Source organism: Myotis nattereri, assembly GCF_964212035.1.
Source record: "Myotis nattereri genome assembly, chromosome: 9".
NCBI classification, from domain to species: Eukaryota; Metazoa; Chordata; class Mammalia; order Chiroptera; family Vespertilionidae; genus Myotis; species Myotis nattereri.
The window spans coordinates 19587071-19614946 of record NC_138084.1 but is presented as its reverse complement, the minus strand read 5'-3'; the positions used below and the strand labels follow the sequence as shown (position 1 = coordinate 19614946).

Sequence of the window (27876 nt, the reverse complement as noted above, 5' to 3'; positions counted from 1 at the left end):
TACTTTGGCCTGTCCTTCTCCCTCTTGCAATCTGGGACCCCTCGGGGGATGTTGGAGAGCCAGTGTTGGCCCAATCCCTGCAGGCCAGGTCTAAGGACCCCACCAGTGCACAAATCTGTGCACCGGGCCTCTAGTAAACATATAATGTTCTTAGAGGATATAATGAATATACTTTGCAAGAGTCTGGAGCAGTTTTTGGCAGGTGAGCAAGCATGCATGTGCTTTTCCTAGGCTTGGGGAAAGTGAATTGGCAGATATATTCACTCCAAAGAAGCCATTCATCAAGTTATTTGGTTTTCTATATCTCAATTTACAAACTTATAAACATTAAATTAGGGCCATTTTTCCATAAAGATCCTTAAGATTCAACATAATACAAATCTGTACACAATGAGTGCACTAAGTTTTATTGTCAAGATGATTTTTATCTGGATAATCTTGAAATACAAGTTATTGCTATAATGAAATAATACATATTGTATGCACACTCATTTGTTGTTCTCATAGCCACCAAGCATTTTGTGATTCTCCGCATCGATGGAGAATGGGACAGAAGTGACTGAGTTCATCCTCCTCGGACTAACCAATGACCCAGAACTGCAGGTCCCCCTCTTTATCATGTTCACTCTCATCTACCTCGTCACGCTGATTGGAAATTTGGGGATTATGGTGCTGATTCTCTTGGACTCTCGTCTCCACACTCCTATGTACTTTTTCCTCAGTAACCTGTCTCTGGTGGATTTGTGTTACTCTTCAGCTGTCACTCCTACAGTCATGACTGGGTTCCTTGTAGGAGATAAGGTCATGTCCTACAATGCATGTGCTACTCAGATGTTCTTTTTTATAGCCTTTGCCACTGTGGAAAATTACCTCTTGTCCTCGATGGCCTATGACCGCTACGTAGCTGTGTGCAAACCCCTGCATTACACCACCACCATGACACCAGGTGTGTGTGTGCATATGGCCATAGGCTCCTATATCTATGGTTTCCTGAATGCCTCCATTCATACTGGGGACACCTTCAGTCTCTCTTTCTGTGAGTCCAATGTGGTTCATCACTTTTTCTGTGATGTTCCAGCAGTCATGGTTCTGTCTTGCTCAGACAGGCATATTAGTGAGCAGATTCTTGTTTTTGTGGCAAGCTTCAACATTCTTTCTGCTCTCTTGGTTATCTTTATTTCCTACCTGTTCATATTTGTCACCATCCTAAAGATGCACTCATCTTCAGGGTATCAGAAGGCTCTGTCCACCTGTGCCTCTCACCTCACTGCAGTCTCCATCTTCTATGGAACTATTATCTTCATGTACTTAAAACCCAGCTCCAGTCATTCCCTGGACACAGACAAGGTGGCCGCTGTGTTCTATACCACGGTCATCCCCATGCTGAACCCTCTGGTCTACAGCCTGAGGAACAAGGAGGTGAAGACTGCACTCAAGAAGATTGTTTCAAAGGCAGAATTTATTTTCTTCAGGATTATGATTTCAACATTGTGCAATATTCAATAACCTAGTTTCATTAAGGCCACAGTAAGATTAAGGTCCCAAAGTAATATCCTTACCTATTCAAAAGTCTCTTCTTCAAAAAAATGGAAACATGTCCAGAAATGTACCACCAGAACAAGGATGGCTAAGATGTCATGGGTCCTGCTTGTCAAAAACCTTACTAAGGATATTGGTTTATTCACTTATTCTACATGCATTTTTTTCTACCACATCAATGCAAATACATCTAAAATAGGGCTGCAAAGGAGACTATGAACAAAGTACATGCATGCACCCCAGAAGGATACCTCACCTTGCAGTAGAAATCAACAATATTTTACATTTTGCTTCTGGAAATGCTTTGTAATTTCTATCGCTGATATTTCCTGTCTACTTTTGTTGATTTAAATGATCTTTTGTTACTGCCCCATTCTGTTACTCTACTTCATTCACACTGATTTTCTTTCTATTTTTCACAGTCTGACAACTCCAATCACGTTCCTTCCCCATGTCATTTGTACTTGCTCTTTCCTGTGTGGAGTGTTTTCTTACTCCATTAAGGCTGGTGCTTAAATGTTACTCTGTTATCGATTTTTTTTCCTGACCACCTTTATAAAATAGTCATTCTTTATTTCCACGTACAATGTCCTTTCACTCTGTGTTATTCTTCATAGTCCCTATGAATCATTACCTATTAAAGAATTTCTTGTTCATTTTATTATTTATCTTCCCAACTAGAATTTAGACTCTATGAAAACAATAGCTTTATTTGTTTTATTTATAACACAATCCACAGTACCTAAATGACTATTTCATAGTAAATTCTCAATAAATTTTTGTTAAATGAATGACTAAAATAATTAAGCTTTGAGTCCAACTGTATCAATATGTTGAATATTTAAACTATTTATTATTATACTACACTTGATCTTAGCCAAAAGGCTGAGAAGCGATCTGTATTTATGATTATAAGGTATCACCCCCATATCATTAACTTTCTAGATAGATGTATAGTGCATTTCAAGAAGCACAGCTAATAGGTAGGCTGCTTTGCTGAAATTGTTTTACATTTTCATTCATTGTGTGCACGTCAATATTTACTAGTATACACAAAGATTTCCTGGATCCCATGAGCAAATAAATCATCTGCAACAATCTTATCATTTTACTTAGAAGTGATGTCTCATTAAGTGGTAAGTAAAATATACAACAAATACTATTTAGTAAATCACAAAAACGCATTGAATATGAGATTATTGAAAGATTTAGTATCTGATTATATTTGAAAATACTTCATACATATGAAATATAATGAACTGAAATGATTCTAAATATCTATAGAGAATATAAACCTGACAATATATATCAATAATCAAAATACAGCACATTCAATATGCTAGTACAGGGCCTAAACTTATGCTTTTAATTTTGATCCCCAGGGAGCTCTGTACTATACAAAGTCTAGACACAAATGTATGCCCTTGTCTAATTTGTTATCTCTATAGAATGAGAGGCTTCAATATTGCAATATCTGTAAGACTGTGCTTGGATATGCTAATATTCTCCTGCTGGTACTTTTGGATGTCAGTACCATTAACACAAATATTCACTTCTTTCTTATGGTGAATTTCTCCTCTTGAAACCATTTTAATTATTATTATCTTAAATAATTATTTAACTTGAGAATTATTTTAGAGTTACAGGAAAAAAATTTAAAACAGTTCAGATGTTCAATGTAACTCTGCGGCAGTCTGAACAATGGTCTGCAAAAAGATCACTCTAACTTCTGGAATCTTCTAAGGTTAACTTATATGGCCTAAAAGGGCTGTGCAAATGTGATTCAAGTGAGGATTTAGTCTGGGATTATCTGTGTGTACCATAATGACACTCGTATGTTATGTATAATAGGGCATCATGGGGATTTGATCACAGATAAATGATAAAAGGGGAGTAGGCAATGTGACCTTGGAAGCAGGTCATGTGGCCACAAACCATGGATGCCAGAAGCCACCAGAAGATGCACAGCTCTTCCAACCAATTGATTGTTGTTCAGGGAAACTGATTTTGGACTTCTGGATGGAGAGGAGGATGGGGTCTGGGTGGAGGGGGTCAAATAAAGGGGGGTAATGGGACATGCATAATAATGTCAACAATAAAATATAATTTTTTTTAAAAAAAGAATAAATATGTGTTGTTTAAGCTTACAGGTTTGTGGTAAATTTGTTACCACAGTCACAGAAAACTAATACAATTCTTGACTAATTTTCCCTACAGGGTACATTTGTATAGCTAAGAAACCAAGATTGACACAATACTATTTTCTAAATTTCAGATTTTATTTAGATTTCATTAGTTTCCCCACTGATAACATTTCCTCTTCTTGCATTAATGGTTGTGTCTCTTAAATCTCTTCTGGTCTGTGAAAAGCTCTCTGTCTTTTCCCGTTTTTATGAGTTTGACAGTGTTGAGAATACTAGTCAGATATTTCACAGAATGTCTTTCAATTGTGATTTTCTGACATTTGCTCATGCTGAGACTGGGGTTAGTTATAGTTTTCAGAGACTCACATGAAGTGTTTTTCTCTTCACATCATATCAGCAAGGTTTGTCTCGTTTTTCCTCAATTATTTATGTACTCAGTCATTTATTTATATGAGTGTGTTCTCATTCATTTTATATTGTGGAAAATAACCAATTCTAGGTTATTTAGTTTTTGCTCAAATTGTTCCATGTTCACCATTCGTAGCTCTTTCAGATTGTTCCTAAGTCACTTTGACAAAGCTTCACCCTTTTGTTTGTGTGAACACTCCTTTACTTTCTGCTACTACAAAATTCTCTAGGCTTATCTTGTACTTTTTCCTACTCCCAACATAAAATATACTATTTCTACAAAGATCCTCCTTTCATTTTTAAAGAATGGCATTTAAAAGCCCAGGTTAACAAATGGGACTACATCAAAATAAAAAGCTTCTGCACAGCAAAACAAACCATCAACAAAACAACAAGAAAGCCCACTGCATGGGAGAACATGTTTGCCGATGTTATTACTGATAAAGGTTTAATCTCCAACATTTTTAGGGAACTCATACTACTTAACAAAAGGAAGATAAACAATCCAATAAAAAAATGGGCAAAGGACCTAAATAGATACTTTTCAAAAGAGGACATTCAGAAAGCCAAGAGATATATGAAAACATGCTCAAAGTCACTAATCATCCGAGAGATGCAAATCAAAACAACAATGAGGTATCATTTCACACCTGTCAGAATGGCTGTCATCAACAAATCAACAAACAACAAGTGCTGGAGAGGATGTGGAGAAAAAGGAACACTTGTGCACTGCTGGTGGGAATGCAGACTGGTGCAGCCACTATGGAAGACAGTATGGCGTTTCCTCAAAAAGTTAAAAATGGAACTCTCATTTGACCCAGTGATCCCACTTCTAGGAATATATCCCAAGAAACCAGAAACACCAATCAGAAAGGATATATGCATCCCTATGTTCATAGCAGCACCATTCACCATAGCGAAGATCTGGAAACAGCCTAAGTGCCCATCAGCAGATGAATGGATTAGAAAACTGTGGTACATCTACACGATGGAATACTATACTGCTGTAAAAAAGAAGGAGCTCTTACCATTTGCAATGGCATGGATGGAACTGAAGAGCATTATGCTAAGTGAAATAAGCCAGTCAATGAAGGAAAAACACCACATGACCTCACTCATTTATGGATAATAAAGACCATTATAAACTGATGAACAAAAATAGATACAGAGGCAGAGCAGCATTGAACAGACTGTCAAACTACAGCGGGAAGGCTGGGGAAGGTGGGGGGCGGGAGGGGAAGGTAAGAGATCAACCGAAGTACTTGTATGCATGCATATAAGCATAACCAATGGACACAAGACACTGGGGGGTAGGGAAGGCTGGGGAATATCAAGGGGGGAAAAAGGAGACATATGTAATATTTTAAACAATAAAAAAAATTACAATATTGCCCACCGTGTGTAGCTCAGTGGTTGAGCACCGATCTATGAACCAGGTCACAGTTCAATTCCCAGTCAGGGCACATGTCCAAGGTAGGGGGACATGCAAGGGGTAGCCATCAATGCTTCTTTCTCATCATTGATGTTTCTCTCTCCCTCTCCCTCTCCCTTCCTCTCTAAAATCAATAAAAATATACTTTTAAATTACAATAGGTATAAATTAATTAAACAAAACTACTTTTGATTATATAAAAGGCAACTTAATCTTTAAAATGGAAAGAAAAAGATTGAAAAATATAATGTATGTGTTACTCAACATGCTACATCATGTCCCTGCACACTGTTGAGTTGTTTCTTCCCTATGTAGGTGGCATGAGAAATTGTTACCCTCACGAGAGCCTTGTTCCCCTGAGAGTTTCATACCTGTGTAATTTTCTCCTTGTTCTCTCATTAGGCTGTGAAATTTCACCATGACTCTGCATAACATTATTTTTAAAAGGACCAGACTCTGAGCAGAGCTCATTTGGTCATCATTTAATGAAGTGAATGCTAATACTTTTAGTATACATCAGCTTCTCCCCAAACTGAGCCTGCAACCATGGACAGGGACAACACCTTAAGACAAAACTTAAATTGATTCATGTCAAAAAGTTAAGCCCTTACTAAGGTATTTTATATATCCATCCTCATTTGTTATTCACAGATATGATTCTGTAAAGTATGTGGATGAGATCATTTTATCTCTATGTCACAAATACGGAAATTGATATCAACAGATAATTTTCTGAAAGCAGAAAAATCCACAGCAGATGAAATAGTTAAACCCAGTTTTCCTAGCTCCACGTTAACAATGTTTTCTCCATCTCTGCATGCTTGAGGGACCTTGGAAGCTTTTGATTAGTATGGGGAGGGAATTTCTCCTATATTATTTACACATTCTCCTGAGGCTGAGTTTCTGATTTCAGACTCACAATTCAGGATTGGATCTCCCTTCTTTTCAAGAGCAAGGTAAGCTTCTATATTCAATATTCACTTGTAATACCTTAACTAATAAAGAATTTTTTTAAATATATTTTATTGATTTTTTACAGAGAGGAAGGGAGAGAGATAGAGAGTCAGAAACATCAATGAGAGAGAAACATCGATCAGCCGCCTCCTGCACATCCCCCACCGGGGACGTGCCCGCAACCCAGGTACATGCCCTTGACCGGAATCGAACCTGGGACCTTTCAGTCCGCAGGCCGACGCTCTATCCACTGAGCCAAACCGGTTTCGGCAACTAATAAAGAATTTTTTAAAAAATGTATTCACTTGTAGTGAAAAATGTAATTGATACAGAAGCAGTAGGGAGGCTACATCTACTTTGAGCTCATATCTGGTTGTTTGAACACTTTTTCTGAAACATTGGCATTAGTATAGAATTAAAATGCAAAGCATTTTAATCAGCAAAGAGCAAAGTAATATTAATGAAATCCCATGCTGCCTTCCTTAAGAGAATAACAAAAATCTATAAGAGATGATACTCTGATTGAGTAGTTGGTATATGCTTCTGTTTACTATGAGTTGACTTGTCACTAAAGAGACAGCTAACCAAACTGGGTAAAATGACACTTCTTTAAGACTCCAGAAGAACCATCATAAAGCTACCAAGATCCTTACTCTATTTCACAATCATTTCCTCACAATCTCACCCTTTTATTACTTGCTCATCTAGAAAATCTGACAATGCAGTGATTAAGTCATAGGCATTGGGATCAGTTAGACATAGGTTTGCATCTTTACTACTTCATACTAGGTAAGGATTTTTAAAAGGTAGATAACCTCTAGAAACATCCATTTCATTGACTGTAAATTAGACTGTGTGTGTGTAATCTAATTCCTTCCCTTCCTCCTGTGCTATTTATCACCTATCTATCAATCATCATTAGTATCATCCAGTATCTATATATTTCACACTCTATTTATGAGACAAACTACACATAATCAGTAATTTTAAATTGTTACTAACCTCAGGAGATATACTAATATCAATTGATATATTGTGATGTTTTCATATTTTATATTATTATGTGGGTGAGGTGTTGAGGAATACGAATAAAAAATAATGTGTTTAGGGGACAGGAGAAAGATGGTAGAGAAGAGTGATTACCAAGAATGGATATTTTTCAAAAGGCTTCAATTAAAAATACAAAGATTTGTGCTTTCTTGTGAATAGATCTTCAGATTACTATCAACTCTCAGACCACGAATTTTCACACCTCAATACTTCAATATCTGCAATCCAGATAAGTGCTGATAAGAATGAAAGTAAGAATGAGTGTAAGGAGGGAAATCCTTCAATACAATCTAAATGTGGATATAAAAAATATTAAGAAAAAGAGGACCTTGAGAACATTACGCTAAGTGAAATAAGTCAAACAGAGAAAGCTAAGAACTATATGATTTAACTCATATGTGGAAAATAAAACTGAAACTTATGTACACAAACAGCAGTGTGGTGGTTCCCAGAGGGAGGGGCGTGGGTCCTAATATAAGATGACAGGAGAAGTTTTGACTTTAAGTGGTGGATACATGGTCCTATATACAGATTTTGTAAATTAGTAATCCACACATGTAACCTGTATGTTTATGTAGGCTAATATCACCCAAATATAATTTAAAATAATGGGAATAAAAAAGAAAGAAAAAGAGGATGGATGGACCTGGAGAGCATTATGGAGAGCATGATCTCACTCATTTGTGGAATATAATGAACATAAACTGATGAACAAAAATAGATCCGGAGACAGAGAAACACCAAATGGACTGTCAAACCTCAGAGGGAAGGTGGTGGTGGTGGGGTGGGGGGTGGGGGGGTAATAAGAGATCAACCAAAGGATCATATTTAAAATACTGAGAATAAAATAGAAAGAAAAAGAGGACTTGAAGATCCCTATGCTATCATTCAAAATGACAACAGAGTAAAAAATACATGGGTGGGGGACACAATACCTGAGTGGGAGGAATTGAAAAGGCAATTCAAAGATTAGGGCTACCACACTTCAAAGCCACCCATCTGCATCTGTCACCTAACTGACCTAAACCAGCATAGGGACCATGGTTCTACGCTAATAATATTATAGCCAGTACTCACCAGGATTGTGCTTAACACCCACATTGTGCTGTTTTCATGCATCATTTCTTTCAACTCTTATAATAATTCCTTGAAGTAAGTCTCAACACCACCTTCATTTTGCTGGTGGGTAAAATTAGTGAAATTAAGTGACAAGAAGAAACTTCTGAGATGTTCTAAATTAAATTGCAGTGTCCAGAGAGTGAGACTACTAACTTGTTAGTCTGTTAATGGCTGCTGGCTCATTGACAAACAACTGCTCACATTCCTTCCACTGACTTTGAAATTTCAGATGAATTTCTGAAGATTATTTTAGTTAAGCACCAGCGAACTCCAGGAGCCTCTGCTTGTTGTTCACATGGGGGATTTCTGGCTGCTGCCTACAACCAATCCACAGGAATGGACATTTCTTTATGCAGACCTGTGCCTATCCCAGAGCTGGCCCCACCTCACCTTCTTCAACCCCATTGCCTATAGATAATGTAAATTCTGTCAGACTCTCTCTTTCCCCTCCCTGCCCCCTACTTGATGTATAAAAACACATACACACATACAAAACTCTGGGACAATGGACACACTGTCTTTTGTATCTTGCCATGCTACTGAAGGCTTAGACTCCATGCCCCAAGACCAGTCTTTTTTTGGCTAGTATTTTGACTCAGTAAAAGCTTACTTACAAAAAGACTTTAAGCCATGAAAGTTAAAGATTTTTTAACATAAGGCAACTGTTTTTCAGGTTGTAAATGGTAGGGCTGATATATGAATACATACACATATTTTTCTCAGAGCCAAAGCTTTTACAACCAATGCTATACCTTCTCTTTGGAATTGGCTTTGTTGGTCATGCATGCCTCTAATGCTGAATTTAGTCCACTGCATCTACTATTTATTTGTGTACTACTCGACCATGCTACTCAATGAATTAAGTGAGTTACAATAGAAACATCTAAATAAATTGAATGAAATTAAATTTAATTCAATTTCATTAATAGCATTTAAGTTGGGAACCACTCTGATTGAGTCTAAAGCTTGGCTTGGTCCATTAATCCTGTGTAATCTTGAATAAAGTACTCAATCTCTTTGTTGCCAAGTTATTAAATATATAAATGGAAAAAATAACTAATCAATCTGATTCATCAATGAGAGGATTAAATGAATATATACACAATGCACCTGGCATGTGAGCACTACAGTGTAAGTATAAGCTGTTAGAAAACTCAAAAAATCTGATTTATGAGACAAATTCATTCTAGGCATGTGAACTTGGACAATTCACTTTATTCATATACAAAATCAAGATGTTGTGAAATTGACCTGAAAAGACCTTTCTTCCCCTTATCTACTCTTTAGATAAGCTATTGCTAAATTGTGTTGTCATGCCCATGCTTTAGAAATGGAGAATACTGAAAAACAAATTATTTATTTAATAAAATAATGCTTCTACATTTCAGTTCTATGCAACCATTTTGTTTTGTTTTGTTTTTTGCTGATCAATGTGTTCCTTTACTTCTCTTTGCTATAGAGCATCTCATGAACTCTCAAATCACATCCATGGAGAACAATACAGAGGTGAGAGAATTCATCCTGCTAGGACTAACCAATGCCCCAGAACTGCAGGTCCCCCTCTTTATAATGTTCACCCTCATCTACCTCAACACTGTGATTGGAAACCTGGGGATAATCATGTTGATCCTTCTGGACTCTCGTCTCCACACTCCCATGTACTTTTTCCTCTGTAACCTGTCTCTGGTGGATTTGTGTTACTCCTCAACAATAACTCCAAAGGTGATGGCTGGGTTTCTAACAGGAGACAAAGTCATCTCCTACAATGCCTGTGCTACTCAGATGTTCTTTTTTATAGTCTTTGCCACTGTGGAAAATTACCTCTTGGCCTCAATGGCCTATGATCGCTACGCAGCAGTGTGTAAACCCCTACATTACACCACCACCATGACAACAGTTGTGTGTGCTTGTATGGCCACAGGCTGCTATATCCTTGGCTTTCTGAATGCTTCTATTAATGTTGGAGACACATTCTGTCTCTCTTTTTGTTTGTCCAATGTGGTCCATCACTTTTTTTGTGATGTTCCAGCAGTCATGATTCTGACTTGCTCTGGTAAACATATCGGTGAACTGATTCTTATTCTTATTTCAAGTTTTAATGTCTTTCTTGCACTTTTTGTTATCTCGATTTCTTATCTCTTTATATTTATTACTATTTCAAAGATGCACTCAAGACAGAGATATCAGAAGGCTTTGTCTACCTGTGCTTCTCACCTTATTACAGTTTCCATATTTTATGGGACTGTCATCTTTATGTACTTACAGCCAAGTTCTAGTCATTCCATGGACACAGGCAGAATCGCATCTGTGTTCTATTCTATGGTCATCCCCATGCTGAACCCTCTGGTCTACAGCCTGAGAAACAAAGAGGTCAAGAGTGCATTTAAGAAGGTTGTTGAGAAGGCAAAATTGTCTGTTTCATAATAATGCATAGAATCTACAAAGTTATTTCATCCTTCTTAGATCTTCTCCATGCAATAACTCAAATGTTAATGACCATTTGGGATATTAGAACAAAAGGTTTGTCTGATGTTTTTTATTTCTTTAGTTAAGAAATAGTCCCAATCATTTAAAATGCATCAAAAATAATAATGGTTTTAAATGAAGTTTATTGTATATGTTTTAATTGGCACATTTTATCCAGAGCTAAATAATTATAACAACTTAATAAATTAATGCTTCAGTCATTACTGAGTGATTTGGGAAGAAAAAGCATATGCATGTGAAAGTTTTCACAGGTAAATAGCCATATTCAAATAAAAGCAATAAAGAAGGTGAAGGGATTATCTAACAAACATATATGCATACCCCATGGACACTGGTCCAACATTATTTATTTACTGGGTGTGCATGTAGAATGAACTAAGTTTTCTTTTTAGTTCATGAGTTGCTAGACATAAAGAGACAGTAGTTGGTGAAGGCCAAGGGAAAGAAAGACAGGGGTGGATGAAGATGGGCAAATGGCGGGGGGGGGGGGCGGGGGGAGTGGGATATCTGCAATAATGTCAACATTAAAATTTTTTAATAAAAAAGGGAGAGATGGTTAAATCATTTTTACCTTAACTTTTTGAATACCAATTCTTTACTTTTTTAAAATTGCACTGGCATTAATAATAATTTCATCTCTTGAAATGGTTAATGCCATTCATTCATACTTTGTTAAACTCTATCATGTCTTATCACTTTCCTACCTTCATCCTCCTTCATTCACCCTGGTTTCTAGCAATATTGGGCAGCTCCAACCTTGCCCTTATTTCAGCTTCTTTGTATTTGCTGTTTCCTCTACATAGAATATTCCCACACTCATTTCAGATGGCTGCTTAAATGTTACCTATTCAGGGAGATATAGACCTGTCATGAACTAATTTATAAAACAGTCACTCCCATCCCATGGATTTTATTTTTCCCTAAGCCTGCTCTATTCTTCATCGTTATCATCAACATTCAGCTCTAGAATTCATTTATTCACTTGTTCATCTATTTCCCTCAACTTGAGTAGGAGGTCCCTTTGAGTATTAGCTTAATCTGGTTTTTCATTAGAATTAAATCTTTGAGCCTCGATATAAAAATAATTTTAATGAGCATTGAAAGAACTCCAGAAATTCTAAACTATATGGATAGAAGTAAGCTGCAAAAACTCTATACGCTTCAAGGGGAAACACCACCAATATTCACTTGATAATGACCCCAACTTCTTGCATGAAATTAGTAGTCTCAATAAAATTTCCACCCCAATACTGAACAGCTCTTCCTCTTTTGAAATTCTCCAAACTATTTACCTGCCCACTTGCAGCCAACCAATGATTGACAAAGGTGCCGGAGACCAGTTAGAACATCTCTTTCACTTTTAAAAAACTTATCTTAATAAAACTCTTGCCAATCATACAATGACTTGGTATTTATTCATGTTACTCAATAAACTTACTCTCTTTTCTAACACTCTTGAACTCCACTGAAATGAAAGGAACTAAAGATAGTTTCCTTTGTCACAAGTAACTGAACAACAATCTGTTAATTTTGTGTGGGACATGGTTTTGTGTTTGGTATGTTTTAAAAGTGGTCATGAAGAATAATGAATCAGAAGAAAAAGTATTCAAGTGGTTGGAACAAAGGTCCAAGGAGAACAGTAGAAAATTGAGTTATACCCAGAGAAAGTAAGTCTCCTAGAGAAATATCTCCCATGGTCAGGTTTGATGGGCCTTTCTAATGTCAATTCAGCAAGATTTCTAAACTGGCTAGTGTGTATTTTCTGTTATGAATGAGAAGTTTACTTTTTGTATTCATCTTTACACTGGTCCAACATTATTTATTTACTGGGTGTGCATGTAGAATGAACTAAGTTTTCTTTTTAGTTCATGAGTTGCTAGACATAAAGAGCCATATCTTGACTAGATGGAGAGAATAGTTTAACCTATTCAATAGCCTGGATGGGAAACTTCTGTAATGATTAATGTAATTTTGGGTTGTATCCCTAATGGAGTTGACTAATATGACCTCTGTACGGAGGAAATGTAAAGCAGATATTTGCCAATCAAAGCAGAAAAGACAAGTTAATTGTTTTCCAAACTATTTCCTTTTCACACCTGAACACAGAGCTAGGTTCAATTTCTCACCCTTTGTGAAGTTCATTGAGACCATGTGATTGTGTTATTGTTAATTAAATGTGTGTAATTCATGTGTTTTCAGTGTTCTCGTGAAATGTTCCAGGTGATCTTCAACTCACTCTTATTCTGTGTCATCATTTGGCCAGAGAGGATTCAGAACACAAAAATGGCAAAACCTCTAAATAGAAAAAGCCTCAGTCCTGAGTCACCCATAGAATAACTAATAAACAACCTATGTGACCTTGGCATTAAAATATTGGAATTTGCTTGTATGACATCTAGTATTATTTGCACTAACTAATAAGAAAGTTTTTCATAAGTCCATCTATATGTTGTTGGGAGTAAGTCAGTGGGGGGAGACTATGTAATGAGAAGAACTGTCACACTATTCTAACACAACTTAATACCACAATGGTTTATCTGTGAATCCTCAACCAGCCTCCAAATCATAACTGAAATGGCTGGCGCAAATAAAATTAGCACCGGTCTTGGAGACAGAAAATATTTCAACCTGAATTCCATTCCAAGTTCCAAAAATACAGCTTTTTGATACAGGGCAAGTTAATTAAATGTTCCGAGCTTCAGTGAGGGAAAATAATGCCTACCTCACAAAATTATATACTGATGAAGCCAAAACATAGCACAGTGCTTAACCAGAATAGATGCTCAAAAATTTAATTTCCTTTTCTTTCCAATTCATTCCCTATCTTTTTTCATTTCTTTCTCTATATTGTCACTTTTCTCTACATAACTATTAAAAATGTTATTAATCATATTGGTTTATTAAACATACAGTTACTGTACTACTGAATAGGGAATTCTTTAAGATCACTGGCATTATCTCATTTAGGTCTTTATTCTCAGAATTTAGTCAAATGTTGATTACATAGAAAAACTCATGAGAGTCTAATGAAATGGTGATTCAGTTAATGAACAAACTTACACTGGCCAAATTCCTCATTATTGACTCTATCAATCATTCCTTCATATTTTGGTCAAAATGTATAATTGTGTATCTATAGTTGCATGTGTTTATTTTTTTAGTTTGTGTTCCCGGGAAAAATAAAAGTTCTATGAATACAAATTCTGACTTGTACTCTAATAAAAACTCATGTCCAGAAAAAAGTTTGGGCTCAGTAAAAGATTTTGATAAATGAATAAATGATAATGGAAAGTAAAGCAAAAGACTCTTCATTTGTTTGTAAACACACACACACACACAAAAAAAAAAAAAAAAAAAAAAAAAAAAACAGAGCACAGACAACAAAACCTGTTAGGTCATTCTACAGTGACAAATTCTAAGACCAAAACTTCAGTTTTTAATACTGCAAAGATTTTGTATTACTTTGCCATGGCTTCTGTAATAGATTACCATGCACTTGAGAGTTTAAAATAACATGAATTTATTTCTCACAGTTCTGGAAGCCAGATGTCAGAAATTAAAGGAATGAATGGATCCATTCCCTTTGTTCTAAAAATACAGAAAATAATCCCCCCAAACATCCCAAGACCAGGTCTGTAGTGGTAAGACAAATGGCTATATTTTGCTTTTTTAATTTTCTGTAGAGATTTCTAGGCTTTTAAGAAAGAAGTAGGTGTGAGAAAGCTTGCATGAGGTCCTAACATCACCTAAACCAGAGATTCTAGTGAGTTTTAATTTTTGTGGCCTAAATTGGCTGTAGCACTGCTGATTTGATGAGTGGAGGCTCTTCCCTCTAAGCTTCCCTCTCCCCTCCCATGTCCTCTCAGCTAAAAAAAAACATACAAACATTATCCTCTGATTTCTACAGTCAGGTTAGGAGGGCCAATCCGGAATTGGGAGCCTCCTGAGATATCCACTTGTATGACACTAAATGCTTCCCCTGAGATTTGTTGTGTGATAGGTCATCTCTGCCTTGATATTTGCAAGAGCACACTCCTGAGTTATGTTCCACTACATAGAGCTCCACAGGTGGGGAAGGAGTGTTCCTGGGTGCAGACTTCTGGTCTATAATCTGGTCATGAAGGTTTTTCATACTCCCTCCTTTGTACCTTCATTTGTCTGTTCCTACGACAAAGGTAAATATGAAGAAAACATACAATCATAGCCAATTAGGATGGAAACGGGCTCTAAAAGGGCCAACAGTTTTTATTTTGCAAATGAGGAAAATAAATCCCAGAAAGGTTAAATGGCTAGATCATAGACACCCTGTTAGCTAGTCATCTTGTCACTCCTAATATGCTGTTCTTTCCACTCAACATGCTGCTTTACAGCATCCAGATCTCCATGCTCATTACCATCAGATGTCTTATATAAATGACTGGGGTGATGGTTAGACTCCAAAGGGATATTCCAACTCCTAATTATTTTTAAAATTTAGAATGTGCCATAGTTGAAGTAGTGCAAATACCATCTCTCTTTCTGAATTTCAGAGGTCATAAAACTTTCAACATCTATTTGGGGATCTCAAATGTAAAGCCATTTTCTTTAGGAACATCAAAATTTGAATAGTCAATATTGTTGGCTAAGTCTCTTGCAGTAACCAAGAAGAGATGAGATAGACCATGAAAGTAATGGCTTAGATTACCTGATTTTTAAAATGCTAGTATCTTTTTAAAAATTATTACATCAAACTAAAAAGCTTCTGCACAGCAAAGGGAATCATCAACAAAATGAAAAGGGAATTCATTGTATGGGAGAACATATTTGCCAATGATACACCAGATAAGGAGTTAATTTCCAAATTATGTAAAATGTTAGTATCTTTTATGCTTGTCAACGAATTTTCATATTCATTTTCACATCAGAGCAAGACAGCAGTCAATGAAGGATATAGAGGAGCTTATGAATTCATTTATTAATTAACTTCTTGTGAATTAACTTCTGACCAAGTGGCAGACCTACATCTAGCTGATTATCAATAAAACTAGAATTAAAATTGGCCTTGTGTTTATAGTACAATCCTGCCCATAGGATTGATACTTTCTGGGTCAAAAGGAGTTGTTTTGTGTCCTCTTGCACCTACAAATAGTATAGATAATAAATTTAGTTAATACATTGGCTATTCTTGGTGCATCAGTAGAATACAGAAATTAACTTTTCCAAAAAGAAATTAAATCAGATTCACATGTTTATGCATTTGGACCAACTCTGGCAACTCTAGCAAGCACAGACATGTAAGAATTGTTAAACCAGTCTCAGGGGAGGTAACCTCATTGTCAGTAGGGTGTCCTGGAATATTCTGGTTACTTTTATGATCATTTTGTAACATTTATACACACTTTTATTGTAGCACATCTCTTTGGGGGGCTAACTTATATATCTACTCCCTTAAAAAGTCAGGAATCACGTAACACCAGCTCCTGGTATAGAGCTGGTTTATGTGCAAAATTAGTGAATAGGAGAATGAGAAAAAGAGAGGACTAGCATTCCATGTGCCAGGCATTGTGTTAGGGGGGCTGCACATGTCATTTAATTTCATGTTTTCAGCTCTGTATAATAATACATTGGGTATTGCATGAACTGGGCATTTCATAGACAATAAAACAGATTCACAGAGTGTAAGTAATATTTCCAAGGCAGCATTCCATCTAAATTGCTCTTGAGTGAATGACACATCTGTACAATTGGGAAAAAGTATATTCTTGTATTATACTTGTAAACAGTCATCTTGGGCTCTTCTAAATGATTGTAATATACCTATAATCTGACACATTTTTTTCTCTCTTTCAGGGCTCAATTCTACCTCTCTTGTTTCTACCAATTACTTTTTCACATTAAACCCTAATTGAGATTTTTGACTGTGCCATGTATTTCACTAATTATTAATACCTATCTGCTTATAATTGCCTGTTTACACAATTGTGTTTACCACTCGTGCTTTTACTCATGATGTTTCTTCTGCCTTGTCTAATAGCAGCAGTAGTAGTAGTAGCCCCGGTGAACTAGATGTAAAAGTGTAGGTTCCCTAAAGCAGGGCTCCAAATTACTGTGTATCTTCAGCTATTATCAGCAAGCTTGTGAGATATCGCTCAGAAATGGGAAATGTGTTTGACAAGGCTTATCAGCATCATATAACAATGACTGACAAAATGTTTCTTATATTTTACTTTCTGTTCTTCAAGCTTTCTATGTATATCTTAGACAAGGTGCTTGAAAGATATGGCAAGCAGTGAAAAAAAGTTCTGTGGTTTGATGTAATAGAGTATACCAGATAGCCAGTAAGCTGAAATGTGCGTCAGAGTCATAATATGGTAGCCCCAGTAACAGGGACATTCCAGTGTCCTTCCAGACATCTTCTAGATGAACCACCTCACTCAACCCACCACAAACCACCATTTAGTTCCATTTCTTGCACATAGGTTCCTGACCTTGACAGGAATCTGACAAGAGATTCTGTTCAATTCTCATGATAATCATCAAGTAGCATTATCTTGTGTTCACTCATTTCATCATAGGTGCTTCTCATGATGTTTTCCGAATGACTTTAATGGAGAACATTTCAGAGGTGACTGAGTTTATTCTTGTGGGGTTAACAGATACCCTAGAGATGCAGATCCCACTCTTCATAATCTTCTCTCTCATCTACCTTATCACTCTGGTTGGAAACCTGGGGATGATCATGTTGATTATGTTGGACTTTCAACTCCACACTCCCATGTACTTTTTTCTCAGTAACCTCTCCCTGGTTGACTGTGTTTATGCCTCAGCTGTCACTCCCAAGGTAATCATGGGGTTTCTCACAGGAGATAAGATCATATCATACAATGCATGTGCTTCCCAGATGTTTTTCTTTGCAGCTTTTGCCACCACTGAAAGTTTCCTCCTGGCCTCAATGGCCTTTGACCGCCATGTTGCAGTATGTAAACCCCTGCATTATACCGCCACTATGACAAATACTGTGTGTGTCTTACTGGTCACGGGACCCTACATCTGTGGACTCTTGGAATCTTGCATCCATGTTGTCTTCACTTTCCACCTCTCCTTCTGTCATTCCAATATTGTTAATCACTTTTTCTGTGATATTCCTCCATTGCTGGCTCTCTCTTGTTCTGATATTAACACAAATGAGACTGTGCTCTTCACACTGGCGGCGTTCAATGTCTTTTTTACTCTCTTGGTTATCTTGAACTCTTACCTGTTCATTTTTATTGCTATCCTAAGGATGCACTCAACTGAGGGACAGAAGAAAGCCTTCTCCACCTGTGTGTCCCACCTAACAACTGTTTCCATTTTCTATGGGACAATCATGTTCATGTACTTACAGCCAAATTCTAGTCATTCCATGGATACAGACAAAATGGCATCCATATTCTACACCATGATCATCCCCATGCTGAACCCTCTAGTCTATAGCCTAAGAAACAAAGAGGTCAAGAGTGCATTCAAGAAAGTGATTGGAAAAGCAAAGTCTGCATTAGGCTTAGCCTACTAACTAGAAATGGCATGCAAACCATTAACACTTCTAATAGATTTCTAGTATCTATAAATATTTTTTGAATTTATATTATTTCTTATTTTTTAAGAGAAGTAAGCCTTTATTTCCTTGTTTCACAAATAAAGTTGGATGAGACAATATATTTTTTTGCCTTTAATTTTTCTGAGCAGTTCCCTCCAAATGAGATTGATTCTATTCATATTTTGGAAATGTGACTAGGTAGGAGAAATGTTGGATGCATATTCATAGAAATACAATATTACTTCTAATTTAAGATCAAGATTATAATCCTAGATATTATCAAATCCCACACTATACAACTCTATTAGTCCGAAGTGCTTTGTAGGTAAACCTCCTAAGTATATGACATCACAGCTATATTTTCAATTACTAAAATCCAAAAGAACTTCATGATTCTTTTTTTTTCCTGCAGAAAGCTTTATTTGTTTCATTTGGTTCAATGAATGCGAGAGGGCTACAGGGTCGTTAAAAGAATGACTAGTAGTTCCAGGAAGAGGCTCAGGTAAAAGCCAGAGACATCAGAGGAATGTAGAGGGGCCTCTGAAAGGCCTCTGGGCTCCAAAGGCTCCTAGTCATGCTTGAGGGTGAGCCTTTCCAAGAGATACTCACCCAGCCCAGCCTGGGGGCCAGCAGCCTGCAGATGTTAGTCAGGTGTCACCCATCTTCTTGATCAGTTTCACCTCACCCAGGAAGTGGTTCTCCAGGAAGTCACAGAGATAAGGGTCTGCACGGGTAGAACCCAGGGCATGCAGCTCCAAAAGGGCCTGGTTCAGGTTCTTCTCCAAGGCCAGGGCGGCTTCCCTGGCATCCTGAGTTTTGCCCACTCATCTTGGGGAGGCTTCAGCATGTCCTGGAAGAGACTGCAGCCACCGCGCTGTTTTTGCAACGTTAAGAGATGCTCAGCACCCTCGCACTTCTCTGCCAACTCTTGAAAGAAGTGGCCTACACCCTTGAGAACCACATCGTCAAGGTCAAAATAGAAGCCCAGAGAGAGGTAGGTGTAGGAGGCCTGCAGATGCAGGTTGGCCAGGCAGTTGATCAAAACCTCCACCTGGGTGGAATAATTCTGATGAATTTGGGAGCTCATGGTTATTCAGCAACAAGGAGTTAAGGCAGAAAAAAAATCGGTGTGTTGGCTGGTTCTGGAGGTGTTTCTGAAGGTGGTGACTGGATAAGACACCGGAGAGTGGTCGGAGCCTGGAAGAAGTGGCGTCCCTGGGACTGTTCCATCCAAATGCTGTTGAAGCAAGAGACAGATCCGGGACCACCAAGGGCACTGCCTCCATGATTCTTATTACATAGCATAGAAGCTTGGTTCTCCAACATTCATGCTCTTAAAAATTATGTTGAGACCGTCGACATGCAGAATCCTAAAATCTAATTTCAAATAATCTAATTTGGTATACCATGGTGGAGTCCAGAAATCTGTATAATTATCACTCACTAGCTGAGATAGCAAGAATGCCAGTGGTGACTTTGGATGTTAAGGGATATAACAAAATTTATTTGGTTTCTGAATTTCAGAGATTAAAATACACAGTTCAGAAGGCAAAAATATATCCATACCTACTCCTTACCTGAGTTCTAATAGATAAAGTTCATATAAGAGAGTCTGGGTAAGGAAGACTGTCTAATGCTTAAACTTCCCCTGCATTCCAGATGGAGCTGGTGTGCAGACCACACTTTGAGAACTGTTATCCTAGAGCAGTGGTTCAAGGGCATTATTAAAAGACCAACAGCATCAGCATCACCTGGAATTTTTCATAAATGTGAATTATAGGAACTCTTCCACCCAGACCTATAGAATCAGAAACTCTAGGAGTACAGCCCAGATATTTGTGTTTTAACAAGTCCTCCTGGTGATACTAAAGCATTGAGAACCACCAGGCTCATGCAACCTAGGTACACTAGTCTAAAATTTTAGTTCAGCTAACAATTGTTTGACCCTATAACATACTGTAGTGGGCATATTTTTAAAATCTCTTTTATCAAGGACCACAAGTCTTTTTTAAATTATATATATATATATATATATATATATATATATATATATATATATATATATATATTTACTATATATATATATTACATATATATATTATTATTACTATATATATTATTACATATGTGAAGGACCACTAGTCTTATCAGGGCATCTTCGTTACAAAAGCATTAGAAAGTCTGAAGGAGACATGAAAAAATTGAAATAATATTGATCTAGCATTTTTCTTGAAAGTTTTAAAATCTCCTTTAATGTTGATATTCTGAAGACTCTCCATTACTCACCACCTAACTATAGGAGCACATTAGGTCACATAGGTTTTTGAGACCATCAAAAGTATATAAATGGGTTGGACCCCTTAGGTTCTCTTTTATTGCCACTACTTACAACAAAGTCCATGTTATCTGGAAAGACTTGTCATTTCTGTTTTCTAGAAGTTTGTACTGCATGAAGAGGAGCTTCCCCTAGATAAAGAAACTAAACTGGGAAGTTCATATGCTCAATGAACATTGACTTTTAGGAGGGTCAAATACCACACATCTCACTTTCAAGAGGATTTTATCTAGTTTTATGGTTCAAAATTTCTCTAGAGTGCTAACAATGAATTTTGGTCTATCATAAATACTACATATTCTGGGCTATTTTGTACAGATCACTGACCATAGGTAAATTTCACACTACCAAACAAGACAATTTGGTCCTTGTAATTGCTGGTGGACATAATTATGTCATGTTTAAAGAATTAGGGATATTGTAAAGTATCTAGTATTTTGAAGAAACTGTGATTCTATTAATGTGCTTAATCTCTGTGCACTTGCTTCATAGATGAGTCATCTAATATTGTTCATAGGTCAAAGGAAGGCTCTCTCAATTGACCACTGCAATAAAAAAATAGTCAAGCCCTAACCGGTTTGGCTCAGTGGGTAGAGCGTCGGCCTGCAAACTGGAGGGTTCCAGGTTCGATTTGGGTCAAGGGCATGTACCGTGGTTGTGGGCACATCCACAGTAGGGGGCGTGCAGGAGGCAGCTGATTGATGTTTCTCTCTTATCGATGTTTCTAACTCTCAATCCCTCTCCCTTCCTCTCAGTATAATCAATAAAACATATTTAAATAAATAAATAAATAGTCAAGTTAATGTGCTGTTGTTGTTGTTATATAATATATATGTAGACTAATACATAAAAAACTCTGATAATCCTTAGATGAAAGGTTTTCAAGAAATTACAGGATTAAATAGAGAGGTTGAAAATAGAAATTCTGTTAGCAGAATCAGGGGTAAAACAGTACATGAAATTGAAGGGAAGTAAATAAAAGAAGAGTAAATAAAACAACCTGGTTGGGTGAGAGTTAAAAAAACAGTTATCATCATAGAAATTAGTAGGATTAGGGCAGGGTTCAGCAGAAAGAAATATAAATATGACTGACAGGGGAAAGAGAAAGCTAAAAGTGATAAATGGGACATAAGTCCAATCTAAGAGAAAGGAAGTAGAAATTACAATACAGAGTTTTGAGGTTAAAAGGGACCATGAACATCATCTAATCCAATCATTTATGACACCTCTAATTTTCCTAAGTAGGCTCATTTTAGTGCACTTGTGGCCTTCTGTGAGCCCTGACTTGTCATGAACATTTCACTGGTTAGGTTTGCCAGAACATAACATCCAGAGGTCCCTGTCAGTATAGATAGGAATGAGGACACCATCCTGTGTCCCTAGACAGCAGTTATTTGTGAGCAACACGTGGAAACTTGCCTATTAACTTTGCCACAGTTGATCAACTCAGAAAATTTTTTCCAAATATGATTTTATTTGGATTTGTTTTAAGAAAGACCATTGGGGAAACTCCTCCTCTTTGGGACCCATTATTTTAAGACATGCTATAGGTCACTAAATTGTCTGGCTAAATCAGGCAAGAATGGTCTCAAGAATAAAGAGGAGAATGCAAAAGATGAGCCTGGTCCTCCCATGCAAGATTCTGGCATAGGATGATTTCTTGCTATCCCTCTTTATTTTTGTCCTACCCTAAGGAAGACATTCTAACATTGGACTCATTTCCTGAACCCCAGCACACTCTTTCCCACCCACATCTAAATATTACGAGGACATCACCTACCCGCCACTTTTTATTTCTAGAGGATTGTGCACATCTGAAGCCCATGTATTATTTCACTTCATCCTTAAAGAACAGGATACATAGGGCCAGAAAGCACGTCAGGAGAGCTCCCTTAATCATCTGTGGCAGAAACTGTTAGCATTTCAAAAAAATTGTTTTGTCTGTATGAATTGTCTTTGATGGCTGATAGAATGAAGTAAATTACAAAGAGGTAAGAAATCATCTTCACAGCTCTTTCAAAAATTAATTGGTTATTCTTTTCCTAGTTGATCTTACCTTACTGTGTATAATACTTCAGAGCAAGGGAAGTCAAACAAGACTTGCAGACCAAATTCAGACTCTTCTTGTATGGCTCTTGAGCAAAGAATATAAAAATAAGTGTTCCCATTTTTTTACTTTATTTTTAATTCCCATTTTTTTTAAAAAGCTATAATGATCACCATAAATTTGTTTTAATATTACATATCTTAAATTTGTCTTGTTACTATATTACATATATTGATCTTATATTTGTGACTATTGGGTTTTGAGTATTCTAAGTAGTTATTGCTTGTATGGAAAAAAACTATTGTGTTTTATGTAAAGTAAAAGCCCTTTCATCCAAAGCAATTAGATCCAGTGCTTGATTGGTTAATTAAAAAGGCAGTTATAAGAAAATTAATTTTAAACCATATGTATTCCTTAAAATCTTTATTCAACTTAAAACATATATTTGCACATTTTACCTCCAGACTTCTGATATTTCACCAAACTTTTTCTGTGTACTTTTTTCTTTTATTTTTTAATATGTTTTTATTTATGTCAGAGAAATGAAGGGAGAGGAAGAGAGAGATAAAATCATTGATGAGAGGGAAACATCTATTAGCTGCCTCCTGCACACCCTGGATCGAGTCCACAGTCCAGGCATGTTCCTTGACTGGGAATCAAACAGTGACCTTTTGATTCATGGGATGATGCTCAACCCATTGATCCATACCAGCCAGGTCTGTGTGTGCTTTTTGTTGATGGATTATTGCAAACTGAATTGTTTCTTGCATGAACCATACTCACAAATCATTGCCTCAATTTGCAATATCAATGTCTTTAACATAGAATAAATATGTAAAGACATTTGTGAAAAAATATATGCTACATCATTTTTTATGATTTTTCCCTCAAACATATATAGCAGTTCTGTCTATCTTAGCAAATTGATCAGTAAATTATTATTTGTTTGCAACTCACTTTTATCAAATACTTCCAAAACATTAACATTAATTGGCATTGAAAAATTCTTTTTCACATTCACAATTCCATATTTTATACACTTCTATTTACTTTAATAATATCAGGTGCATCAACAAACACAATTGACTTGGTAAGCAGAAACCTCAACTGGAAGAAATACAAGAATCCAGATGTAGAGGAGTTCAGTGTGGAGTGGACACCCACAGGGTAGTTTATAGAGGGAAAGAAAACAAGGTGGTTAAAACAAATTAGTTAACTACTGGTCTTCTTAAAAATGTTCCTTGTTATTTCTAAAAACTTCTCAGTTGGCTGCCTTGGGGCTTTCATAGGAGCAATTAGTTGTCTCATCTTTTTTGGTTGGTAATCATGGTCTATTTTATGTTCTAGAATTTCCAGAAAATGTTTGGATAAAAGGAGTAATAGTTTTTATATGACACTGTATTTTTTGCCTCTTAAAAATATCTTTGTTTTTTAACTCAATCTGAACAAAGACTTTATATTTTAATAGAGGTATATGTCAATCTACATTAATTGTCCTAACTGATATGTGTTATCCTGCTTCTGACAATTGCCAAAGGGAAGGGGGCCTGGGGGACTGGGTAAGAAGGTGAAGAGATTAAGCAAGAAAAGAAAGGAAAGAAGGAAACAAAAGGAAAGGAAAGGAAAGGAAAGGAAAGGAAAGGAAAGGAAAGGAAAGGAAAGGAAAGGAAAGGAAAGGAAAGGAAAAAGGGAAAGGGAAAGGGAAAGGGAAAGGGAAAGGGAAAGGGAAAGGAAAGAAAAAGGAAAAAGAAGACCTCATAGACAGAAAACAGTATGGGATTACCAGAGGGAAAGGTTGGTGGGTGGAGGTAAAAGAGAGTATAGGAGAGATAACTGGTGATGGAAGGATCCTTGACTTGGGGTGGTGAACACACAATACAATATACAGATGATGTATTATAGACTTGTACACCTGAAACCTATATAATTTTATTAACCAATGTCACCCCAATAAATTCAATATAAATAAATGACAATTTAAGCAAAGTTCTAAATTAAAAACTAAAATAATAAAAATAATAAAACAAGAACTTGGGGTCTGGCCAAAATAGTCATTTTACTTAATTATTAGCACCTTTCTAGGATAACTTCGATTATTTGGCTAGTGGCCTAGAATTTGATTTTTTTAAATCTTTTAAAATAAAATAAAAATATTTGTTTTTTCATGTGACCAACTAAGCTATCAAAGGGTGCACAATTTTATTATCCAATGTCATCTCATAAATTTAATAAAAAAACAAAACAAAGATTTTTGTTCTATATAATTCTTTATTCATTTTGTTCTTTTTTAAAAAAAACTATAACTTCATTCTTTTGTGTTTTTTCTCTTTAATTTTTGGGAAAGATATTTATATGATATACATTTGGAAAAATACATTCTCTTTGTGCTTAAAGTGATTAACATTAAATGTTAAGGAATATAAAAATTAAAAACGTGAAGTATTCACATCTAAATAATAATTTGGTTTATACTGAATTATTATTTATGTAGTTTGAGGAAACTAGCACAATATTACCTATCTTGCCTTTTTATTACCCATTTCTCATATTTTTATAAAAGTTATGATTGTAGACCTAGTTTAATATTAGCCCAACCAGTGTGGTTCAGTGGTTGAGCATCAACCTATGAACCAGGAGGTCACGGTTCGCTTCCCGGTAAGGGCACATCCCCGAGTTTTGGGCTCAGTCCCCAGTGTGAAGCGTGCAGGAGGCAGCAGATCAATGATTCTCTCTCATCATTAATATTTCTATATCTCTATCCTTTTTCCTTCTCTTATGAAATAAATTAAAAAATATTTTAAAAATTATTTTCCATAATAAGTTTTTCAAGAATTCTATTTGAAATTTCTGGTTTTTTTAAAACAATATTTGAAATACTTATTTAGACATAACTGTGTTTTACTGTGTTCTATTTCTCACAACTTTTCTTTTGTATCACAAAATACCCAACAATTAATTTTTATTTTTATTTTTTTTAAAGTAATTATTTGAGTTATTGAGTTAATGTTTCAGCATGGATGTAGACAATATAATTCCAGAACTATTACAATTTTTTTTAAAAGTTTTCATGTTATAATACATGGATGACAACTAGATTGGATAGAATTTCTTACTCAGGACTTTTTTTTCCTTAAAACATTTTGAATAGTGGTCCATCATCTCCTGAACTTTTTTATCATAAAAAAATTTTTTTAAAATACAAATCTATCAGAAAGTGGTGACTTTGTGAAAAATGGTTACTTTTCTTTTTTCCCTTCTACGAAATTTCTAGTTTCCTCATCATCTTTCCTTATCTCAGCTAGCTCCACTCTTGTTTCTATCTACCATATATCCAATGCTTACCTGCCAGTATATTTGAACTCTAAAATTTGGGTTGACAATTGAAATCTTATAGAAAACACTTCAGTAAGGAAAATATATGTGGCATATGTCAAATATAAGTGGTACCTTGGAATAAAGATGTGTTCCCAGTCCTCTAAGAGACAAAAACATCCAGAATAACATGAATATTTTCATAATTCAAAACGTAATCTATAAAATAAACGCCTACAATAATATATATATGAATCTTTTACAAAAGCAAAGAGCTAGCACCTATGGATGAATATTGAAGGGCTGATGTTTAAAGTTACTTTAGGTCCTTTTTTTCTTCCGGAACATACATATGAATCATCCTAAGGATTATTATGCATATCTTTTATTACAATTAGAATCTCGATCACAATAAGGCAATTTCCATATCAGAAACAAAATGTAAAAATCTTTATTTTCCTCAGGCAATAGATGAACTCAGCAAAGGAAGATTCAGCACTTTCTGTTCTGTTTTGCAGGAGACATGTTTGCTAGGAGCCCTGTCCTCAACCAGTCCGGCCCCACTGAGTTTGTGTTCCGAGTATTCACTGCTGTCCCTGAATTCCAGGCCCTTCTCTTCGTCCTCTTCCTCCTCCTCTACCTGATGATCCTTTGTGGCAACACAGCCATCATCTGGGCGGTGTGCACACACAGCTCCCTGCGCACCCCAATGTATTTCTTCCTGTCCAACTTGTCCTTCATTGAGATCAGCTACACCACCGTGGTGGTGCCCTTGTTGCTTTCCAACATCTTTGGAGCCCGGAAACCCATTTCTCTGGCTGGCTGCGGGGCCCAAATGTTCTTTTTTCTCACTCTTGGTGGTGCTGACTGTTTTCTCTTGGCAATCATGGCATATGATCGCTATGTGGCCATCTGCCACCCACTGCACTACACCCTCATCATGACCCAGAAGCTGTGCATCCAGATGGTGGGCTGTGCTGTGGGTCTGGCGCTCTACCTGTCCCTGCAGCTCACATCCTTAATCTTCACCTTGCCCTTCTGTGGACACCTCCGGGAAATCAACCACTTCCTCTGTGATGTGCCTCCGGTCCTGAGGCTGGCCTGCGCTGACATCCATGTGCACCAGGCCGTCCTCTATGTCGTGAGTATCCTCGTGCTGACTGTCCCCTTTATCCTTATTTCTGTCTCCTACGTGTTCATCACCATGGCCATCCTGCGCATCCGTTCTGCTGAGGGCCGCCGCCGGGCCTTCTCCACCTGCTCTTCCCACCTCACCGTGGTCTTGCTACAGTATGGCTTCTGTGCCTTGGTCTACCTGCGTCCTCAATCTATCTCTTCTGTGGAGGAGGACCGCCAATTTGCCCTCATTTACACCTTTGTCACCCCCTTACTCAACCCGCTGATTTACACCCTTAGGAACAAGGATGTCAAAGTTGCCCTGAAAAAGGCCATCAGTAGCAAAGGAACAGCTGAAGCTCTCTGAAGAGTTAGAAC

General features: G+C 36.7%; 3 protein-coding genes and 1 pseudogene across 4 annotated transcripts; 3 read left to right on the top strand and 1 right to left on the bottom strand.

Annotated features, from left to right (window-relative positions):
• Positions 1-537: 537 nt before the first annotated feature.
• Positions 538-27865, top strand: LOC308524780 (uncharacterized protein; the record flags this gene model as incomplete). The annotated part of the gene is made up of 3 exons (XM_081099325.1): positions 538-1490; positions 7687-7778; positions 26901-27865. 3 exons carry the CDS (start codon positions 538-540, stop codon positions 27863-27865), a joined length of 2010 nt encoding a protein of 669 aa, XP_080955451.1.
• OR5B3 (olfactory receptor family 5 subfamily B member 3) lies at positions 10126-11070 on the top strand (the record flags this gene model as incomplete). Its single annotated transcript, XM_081100058.1, has 1 exon — positions 10126-11070. Exon 1 carries the CDS (start codon positions 10135-10137, stop codon positions 11068-11070), a length of 936 nt encoding a protein of 311 aa, XP_080956184.1. The 5' UTR covers positions 10126-10134.
• Positions 17711-18664, top strand: LOC308525189 (olfactory receptor 5B12-like; the record flags this gene model as incomplete). The annotated part of the gene is made up of 1 exon (XM_081099977.1): positions 17711-18664. The coding sequence occupies one exon, from the start codon at positions 17711-17713 to the stop codon at positions 18662-18664; it is 954 nt and encodes a 317-aa protein (XP_080956103.1).
• LOC308525256 (ferritin light chain-like) lies at positions 19257-19775 on the bottom strand (annotated as a pseudogene). The gene has a single exon. The product of its transcript is annotated as a ferritin light chain-like (transcript).
• Positions 27866-27876: the final 11 nt, after the last annotated feature.